This window comes from Pristiophorus japonicus, chromosome 7, assembly GCF_044704955.1.
Source record: "Pristiophorus japonicus isolate sPriJap1 chromosome 7, sPriJap1.hap1, whole genome shotgun sequence".
NCBI classification, from domain to species: Eukaryota; Metazoa; Chordata; class Chondrichthyes; family Pristiophoridae; genus Pristiophorus; species Pristiophorus japonicus.
The window spans coordinates 208,766,753-208,775,981 of record NC_091983.1 but is presented as its reverse complement, the minus strand read 5'-3'; the positions used below and the strand labels follow the sequence as shown (position 1 = coordinate 208,775,981).

General features: G+C 51.1%; 1 protein-coding gene across 1 annotated transcript in view; it reads right to left on the bottom strand.

Annotated features, from left to right (window-relative positions):
* Positions 1-1,275: 1,275 nt before the first annotated feature.
* The window catches only part of nanp (N-acetylneuraminic acid phosphatase), an 8,961-nt gene continuing 1,007 nt past the window's right edge, over positions 1,276-9,229 (bottom strand). The window contains exon 2 of the mRNA XM_070884561.1: positions 1,276-3,219. Coding sequence (XP_070740662.1) covers positions 2,590-3,219 — 630 coding nt within the window. The 3' untranslated portion in view covers positions 1,276-2,589. The remainder of the gene's footprint in view (positions 3,220-9,229) is intronic.

The following is a 9,229-nucleotide window of genomic DNA, read 5'->3' as shown; positions in this document are numbered from 1 at the left end:
AACCAATGCATCCACTATCTCTGCAGCCACCTCTTTTAAGACCCTAGGATGAAAGCCATCAGGTCCAAGGGACTTGTTCGCCTTTAGTCCCATTATTTTACCGAGTATTACTTCATTAGTGATAGTGATTGTATTACTATAGCCCCTTGATTATCCACTATTGGGATGTTTTGAGTGTCTTCTACCACGAAGACCGATACAAAGTATTTGTTCAAAGTCTCTGCCATTTCCGTTCTCCATTATTAATTCACCAGTCTCATCCTCTCGGGGACAGTTTGTTCCAATAGGTTTAGGAGGTACAGGGGTCACAAATGTAAGTTATACAAGGCCAGATCTAGGTGAGATGTCAGGAGGTGGTTCTTTTCCCAGAGAACAGTGAACCTCTAAAACAGGTCTCATGGGATGGATGCTGATTTGCTTCAACTGAGAGCTGGACCTATTTTTGGCTGGGGTGGCCATCACCTCTTAAAGGTAGGTGTTGCAGGGAATTCAGGACCAGAGTGATCTACTGGACTAGTTTCGATCGCCTAGATGGGTGAAAGAGGAATTTACCATATTTTCTCCCCCCCCCCCCCCCCCCCCCCCCAAATTGGCCTGCATGTTTGCCTCTCCCAGATCACATGGTTTCAGGGGGGTGGGGGGGGGGGAATTATATAGTGAGATATACAAGGTATCACAATTGTGTGGGACAGGCTTGATGGACCAGAGGGTCTTTACCTGTCCGTCATTGTTTGTATGTTAATTTGTGCCCGGGAGAGCAAACCTCAATCCCAGCAGACTGACAATCCGGAAGGGTTGTCAACCCTTCCTGGTTTCCGGTGCTAGGTCCAACCAAGGTTTGGGCCTGTGCTGAAGTGCATCTGGGCCTCTTTCCTCACAGGTATGTTGTGCCCGTCAGACTCCCAACAACACAGGAAAATCTACCCCCTCCTCCCCTCACCCCATGTCAAATTTATTTGTTTTGTCTTATAACACTTCTGTGAAGCGCCTTGGGACATTTTATTACGTTAAAGGCGATATATAAATAAAAGCTGTTATGTATGGGGTGGGAGAGATGCTGAGCATTTGCAATGTGGCCATCAGCAGAAATAAAGGGTTAAAATGACATTTTAATTTATTGAAAGTACCTTCATAGTTGATTTTTTAAAAATGTGTTTCACTGAAATAATCAATTTAGCTTCTCCTTTAAGTAAACAAACTGGAATTCCCAGAGCGAGTTTAAAAAAAAGTAGTCATCACACTTGTGGAAATATTTAAATATCTGTGGCAAAGGGATACAATGAATGAAAAACTTTAATGTGTGTTTCAAACACAAACATTATCCAAATGCATCTCATGACAGTTTCAATGTAAATCACAATTACCAGAGACTTGATCCAGAAATTCAAGAACACAAACATTTTAATCTGGCTGTTCCCTCCTGAAATAACTGCATTGTGATTTCCAGACAAATCAAATTGAAAAATTAGTGCTTTAAAAGTGCTTTTGATTTAAACTTCACATTTCATTTGTGATACAGTACACTGATAATCCAACATAAATAAACACATTGAAGTCATTGCAATTTAAAAAAAAACCTTCATTAGGAAGTCTGAATCCATCGGAAATAAGTGTGTCCGGAAACGTACTCCACCTTTCAGTTTCAGAGAGATTTAAAAAAGAACCTCTGCACTTTACCCAGGTGCCTATTTATCATTTGCAGGTCTGGACAATAAATGTTGGTTATTACCATAGGCTATCTCAATCCTGTTCTCAACTGAAGGAGAAGCTGCTGGACAACTTGATCCCATCTTCCCAAGCCAAAGGACCCACTGTCCAACCTTTGATCTGACGGACATGATGAGCTTGGATCTGGTGCCTCTTTGTCTGTGTGGCCTGGCACCAGAACACAACTACTCACAGCCGGGGAGAAACGCGGAGAGAGAAGATATTTCAGTTATCATGATACCGTGGCTTAAAATCGTAAATTAAAACAAATTTGCATCATCTTTCACAATCATATCAAAACGCAGATCATACCAAATAAAATGTGCTCTGCTCTATCTGGACATGGTTTTTGGACCGTGTATTGCATTTACTGACATTTGGCACAAATTAATTGCTACAGGATGATACATTCTAGAGACAAAATGAATGCTCCGTAGAGTTGATATAACTTCATTTCCTTCACTGCATCTCTTCTAGTTGATTTTTTTTTGTTAAATTGGATATTAGCCCTTGATGTCAGAAATAACAACAGCACAGTTTGTCACATTTAAAAAAAATGTTTAAAGCATTTGTAAAGCTTCCACCACTAAAATTAAAAATGTCTAAAGCACTTATATACATTCCATCACTATGTTTTTAAATTTAACAGATTTTAGGATGTTTTTTGGATTTTGTTTTTGGATAAAATTAAATTATTTATCATCTGTTTTGGGTGATACCTGTAGTATGATGTTCTTGCTAATATTAGGCATCCCACCGCTTACTAAGATGGAAAGTCCACAGAGTACATCCGTAAACTTTTAATTCTAAACATTTTCCCCATTAAAATTGTGCATGGAACACAAATGGGAGGAGCCTACTATATCCAGTTAAACTTTAAATCTATATGTTTTCCAAAATATCCAGAACTTCTAGTACAGATTTCACAGTGTAGTCAGGCACTGCACCATCAGACTTTAGATTAGTACTGTTTATCCAGATAGTCGCTCTAAGGCCAGCATTCACCCCGCCTTTAATGTCTGTCATTAGAGTGTCACCGACTATCACGCAGGCCTCAGGCTTCACTCCCAAGAGCCTGAAGCATTCCTGGAATATAGAGAGAGCTGGTTTCTGCTCCTGGTATTCGCCGCCTATGACTATTGCGTCAAAATATTGCTGGCACTGGCAAATATTAATCTTCTCCCGTTGTACCGTGGCGCTCCCATTGGTTAATAAAAGCAACTTGTAGGACTGACGCAGCTTCCTCAGCATGGCCTTCACCTCGTCCGGCATGTGGATGTGTCGGAGCCTTGTGGTTTTCCACACACAATAACATTCAGTAGCCAAACCACTGTCTGGTTCATGTCCGCATGTTTCTTGTATAGCCTGTGCCCAAAGTAATGTGCGCTCTTCATCGACATTTATCTCCTTAGAGGTATAAAAATGCTCCTCTAACTTAGTATTAAACTTCTCAATAACCAAGTGAGCAGCAGACTCTTCGTAACCATATTGCGATTTCAGTAAATCCTTAACCTATTTTTGGGGGGAGGAAGGAAATCAGAATAAACTCAAACTTACAAGTTTTCACATTCTAAATAACCTTGAAAAGTTTTATTCATTATCTTCATCACTCCTCAAGCCAGAACTGCAAGGCTTCCACATACAAACCCATAAATTACTTTCATTAATCACAATCCTTAATGTCTATGGGGGAATGTATTATCTTATTCAAAGTATTCCCAATGTTTACATAGATATTTAACTTAATAAAATATCAACTATTTACCTGCCATGAAGATTTCCTCCTACCCCTGCAAGGCTGCTTACCAATGGAGAGCATTCAAGAGGGGCGCCATTGAAAGCAATGAAAGACAAGACTTTGGGCTGGTCTGAGAGCTGCCTGACCCCAGAAAGACTCGCTACTAGCTGGGACCACAGCAGCTTTACACCCTGTTTATATAGTGTGCCTGCCATCAATTGCACAAGTGGCTTTCGCTGCTGCCTCCAGAAGACAATACTACCTTCGCCTCCAATGTAAATGCCAGGACAACATGCCATCCGAGGGAGAAGCAGCCAAAGCATGGTTGCCAGCAGACCAAATAAATTAAATGCTCCAAAGAGTCTCTGTGTAAGCTGCCATTGTGAAAGGTGCCAGAAGCAAAGAAATTGGAAAACAGGACTATCCAGTATCATAAAAAAAACTGGCCAGTAACAAAGTCTTTGGGGTCATCACTGACCAGTTGAATAGAACCAGCCATATTAACATTGTGGCTACAAGAGCAGGGCAGAGGCTGGTTATTTTGTGATAAGTGATTGATTCCTCACCTGGATCACTACAGGAGCAACAACACAAGAAGTTCTACACCATCCCTTCTACTGTACTCGATCTCCATCACCAGAGTACTGTAGCTACAGTATATACTCGATATCCATCCCTCCATCACCAGAGTACTGTAGCTACAGTATATACTCGATGACCATCCCCTCCATCACCAGGGTACTGTAGCTACAGTATATACTCGATGACCATCCCCTCCATCACCAGAGTACTGTAGCTACAGTATATACTCGATGACCATCCCCTCCATCACCAGAGTACTGTAGCTACAGTATATACTCGATGACCATCCCTCTATTACCAGCGGACCTTAACTGCAGTATGTACTCGATATTTAGTGCAGTAACTCAAGAAGGTTTCCCGGAATAGCACCAGACCAACAATCCCCACCATCAAGATGAGAGCAGCAATGTTGTGGAAACACCATCACTTCCAAGTTCCAATCCAAGTGTCTCACCCCATGATAGACATATAAATCCCTTCCTTCATCGTTGCTGGGTCAGAATCCTGGAATTTCCTATCTAACACCATCATGGGAGAACCATCAACAAAAGGACTTGCAGCGGTTCAACTAAGCTCACCACCACTTTCTCAAGGCAACTAGGGATGGACAATAACTGCGGCCTTGCCGGCATCGCCCACATCCCGAGAACAAGCACTGGATTCTGACAAAAGGGTCTGACCGAAGACCTTAACCAACCTTTCCAGGTACTAACTGACCTGACTCAGAAGATGGGGAAGGGCAGGAAGGGCAGGAAGGGCATGAAGCCCAATCTCACCCAACCATTATGAAAGGTTTTGATACAGTAGAGAGAGGAGCGAGAGAGCGAGAGAAGCGAGAGAGAGAGAGAAGCGAGAGAGAGAGAGAGAAGCGAGAGAGAGAGAAGCGAGAGAGAGAGAGGCGAGAGAGAGAGAGAAGCGAGAGAGAGAGAGAGAAGCGAGAGAGAGAGAGAAAAGCGAGAGAGAGAAGGAAAAGCGAGAGAGAGAAGGAAAAGCGAGAGAGAGAAGGAAAAGCGAGAGAGAGAAGGAGGGGAGAGGGGAGAGGCAAGAGAGGGGAGAGGCAAGAGAGGGGAGAGGCAAGAGAGGGGAGAGAGAGAGGGGAGGGGAGAGAGAGAGGAGAGGGGAGGGAGAGAGAGGGGAGAGAGAGAGAGGGAGGGGAGAGGGGAGAGGGAAAGAGAGGGAAAGAGAGAGAGAAAGAGAGAGAGGGAGGGAGGGAGAGAGTTTCCACTTGTGGGGAAGAGCAAAACAAGAGGCCATCAATATAAGATAGTCACCAAGGTTGTATAGAACCTTGGTTAGCCCACACTTGGCGTATTGTGTGCAGTTCTGGTCACCATATTATAAAAAGGATATAGAGGCACTGGAGAGGGTGCAAAAAAGATTTACAAGGATGGTACCAGAAACATGAGGGTATACCTATCAGGAATGGATGGACAGGCGGGGCGGTGTGGTGGGGGCAGGTTGGTAGAGGACCTTTGTCTTATGGATGTTTAGTGTAAGGCCCATACTCTTGTATGCTTTGAACGTGTTAACAATGGTTTGGAGTTCGACCTCCGAGTGTGCGCAGACTGTAATTCATTGAGAGGGTACGGGGAAACCGTGGATCTGGACCGGAGACAGGACTGTGGACGGGCCACATCGTCCGCATGCCCGATACGAGACTCCCAAAACAAGTGTTCGATTTGGAGCTCTGACACGGCAAAGCCTCCAAGAAAAAGTGCAACATCCCCACTGACACCTGGGAAACCCTGGCCCAAGACCGCTCAAAATGGAGGAGAAGCACCCGGGAAGGCGCCAAACACCTCAAGTCTCTTCGTCGGGAGCAAGGGGAAGTCAAGCGCAAACAGCGGAAGGAGCGCACAACAACCCAAGCACCTCACCCACCCGACCCATCACTTGTGACAGAGACTGTAGGTTCCACATTGGACTCATCAGTCACCTGAGAACTCATTAGTGTGGAAGCAAGTCATCCTCGACTTCGAGGGACCGCCGAAGAAGCAGCTGCAAGACTGCAGGTTATTCAGCCTCCCTTCCAAATGCTGATCATTCTTTGTGTGAGGAAGCACTCGCCCTGTAACTTCCCCTCTCCCCAGGCACCTTCCCCTCCCTCTCCCCAGGCACCTTCCACCCCCCCGCATCTCTCTTTGCCTCCCCACTCCTCTCTCTTTCCGCCACCCCGCCCCCCACTCCTCTCTTCCCTCCCCACTCTTCCGCCAGCCCCCATCTCCTCCCTGCCCACACCCCCCAACCTGGATTCCTCCTTCCCACACCCCAGATTCCTCTCTCTCCTCCTCCAGGACTCCTCTCCTTCCACCCCCCCAGGACTCCTATCCTTCCTCTCCCCGCCCCCAGGACTCCTCTCCCCGCCCCCGCCCCCGCCCCCCCCCTTCCAGGACTCTTCTTATTCCACCTCCCCCCCCACAGACCCCTCTCCTTCGCTACCCCCCAAGGACTCCTCTCCCCACCCCCCCGACTCTTCCCCCTCCTCACCCCACCGACTTTTCCTCCCCAACCTTCCCCCTGCCCCCCCACACTCTCCTCCCCCCTCCCACCCCACTCTCCTCCTCCCCCCCTCCCACCCCACTCCCCCCCTCCCACCCACCCCACTCTCCCCCTCCCACCCCACTCTCCCCCTCCCACCCCACTCTCCTCCCCCCCTCCCCCCACTCTTCTTCCCTCTCCCTCAGTACCCCCTCCCCAACTACTCCGACTCCCTCACCTTTCCTGTCCCCCTCCTCACCTCACCTTTCCTGCCTCCTTCCCCCCTCACTCTTTCCACACTTCTCCTACTCCCCCCAGGTTCCCCTCCCTCAACTCCCAATTCACTCTTCTCCCCCCAACTCTCCCGCCTCCTCCCACCACACTCCCGCGCCCCCCCCCACTCTACCCCCATCCCACTCTTTCCCGCCCCCCCAATCGTCCTCCCACCCCACCAGCCCCTGGCTCCACTACTCCCTCACCACCCCCTCCCCCACTCCCCCCTCCCCTATACCCACTCCCAGCCCTCCACTACCCCCCCTCCCTGACACCCACACCTACTCCCATCCCCCTCCCCTATCCCCCCTCACTCCCATCCCCCCTCCCCTATCCCCCCTCACTCCCATCCCCCTCCCCTATCCCCCTCTACTCCCATCCCCCCTCTACCCCAACACCCCCACCTACTCCCATCCCCCTCCCCTATCCCCCTCTACTCCCATCCCCCTTCCCCCTCTACTCCCATCCCCTATCCCCCCCACGAAGACCCCCTTCCCTATCCCCACCATCACCTTCCCCCCCTCCCCTATCCCCCCCACCCCGACACCCCCACCTACTCCCATCCCCCTCCCTCTCCTATCCCCCTACTCCCAACCCCCCCTCCCCTATCCACACCCCCCTCCCCTATGCCCCCAATCCCCTCCCCTATCCACACCCCCTCCCCTATGCCCCCACCCCCCCTCCCCTATGCCCCCCACCCCCTACTACTCCCACACCCCTCCCATCCCCCCCACCACTCTTCTCTTCCCCACTATTGTACTCCCCCCCCCCCAATACCCCCACTCTCTCTCTCTTCCCCCACCTTCACCTCCCCCCACACCACTCTCTCTCTCCCCCTCACAATACCCCCCTCCACTCTCTCCCCCTCCCTCACAATACCCCCCTCCACTCTCTCCCTCCCTCCCTCACAATACCCCCCTCCACTCTCTCCCTCCCTCCCTCACAATACCCCCCTCCACTCTCTCTCCCTCCCTCACAATACCCTCTCCCCTCTCTCCCTCCCTCCCTCACAATACCCCTCTCCACTCTCTCCCTCCCTCCCTCCCAATACCCCCCTCCACTCTCTCCCTCCCTCACAATACCCCCGTCCACTCTCTCCCACCCTCCCTCACAATACCCCCCTCCACTCTCTCCCTCCCTCACAATACCCCCCTCAACTCTCTCCCTCCCTCCCTCACAATACCCCCCTCCACTCTCTCCCTCCTCACAATACCCCCTCCACTCTCTCCCTCCCTCCCTCACAATACCCCGCTCCACTCTCTCCCTCCCTCCCTCCCTCACAATACCCCCCTCCACTCTCTCTCCCTCCCTCACAATACCCCCCTCCACTCTCTCCCTCCCTCCCTCACCATACCCCCTCCACTCTCTCCCTCCCTCCCAATAACCCCCTCCACTCTCTCCCTCCCTCACAATACCCCCCTCCACTCTCTCCCTCCCTCCCTCACAATACCCCCCTCCACTCTCTCTCCTCCCCTCCCTCACAATACCGCCCTCCACTCTCTCTCTCCCTCCCTCACAATACCCCCCTCCACTCTCTCCCTCCCTCCCTCACAATACCCCCCTCCACTCTCTCCCTCCCTCCCTCACAATACCCCCCTCCACTTCCTCCCTCCCTCACAATACCCCCCTCCACTCTCTCCCTCCCTCCCTCACAATACCCCCCTCCACTCTCTCCTTCCTCCCTCACAATACCCCCCTCCACTCTCTCCCTCCCTCCCTCACAATACCCCCCTCCACTCTCTCCCTCCCTTCCTCACAATACCCCCCTCCACTCTCTCCCTCCCTCACAATACCCCCCTCCACTCTCTCCCTCCCTCCCTCACAATACCCCCCTCCACTCTCTCCCTCCCTCCCTCACAATACCCCCCTCCACTCTCTCCCTCCCTCCCTCACAATACCCCCCCTCCACTCTCTCCCTCCCTCACAATACCCCCTCCACTCTCTCCCTCCCTCCCTCCCTCACAATACCCCCTCCATTCTCTCCCTCCCTCACAATACCCCCCTCCATTCTCTCCCTCCCTCACAATACCCCCTCCACTCTCCCTCCTCCCTCACAACACCCCCCTCCACTCTCTCCCTCCCTCACAATACCCCCCTCCACTCTCTCCCTCCCTCCCTCACAATACCCCCCTCCACTCTCTCCCTCCCTCCTCACAATACCCCCCTCCACTCTCTCCCTCCCTCCCTCACAATACCCCCCTCCACTCTCTCCCTCCCTCCCTCACAATACCCCCCTCCACTCTCTCCCTCCCTCCCTCACAATACCCCCCTCCACTCTCTCCCTCCCTTCCTCACAATACCCCCCTCCACTCTCTCCCTCCCTCCCTCACAATACCCCCCTCCACTCTCCTCCCTCCCTCACAATACCCCCCTCCACTCTCTCCCTCCCTCACAATACCCCCCCTCCACTCTCTCCCTCCCTCCTCACAATACCCCCCTCCACTCTCTCCC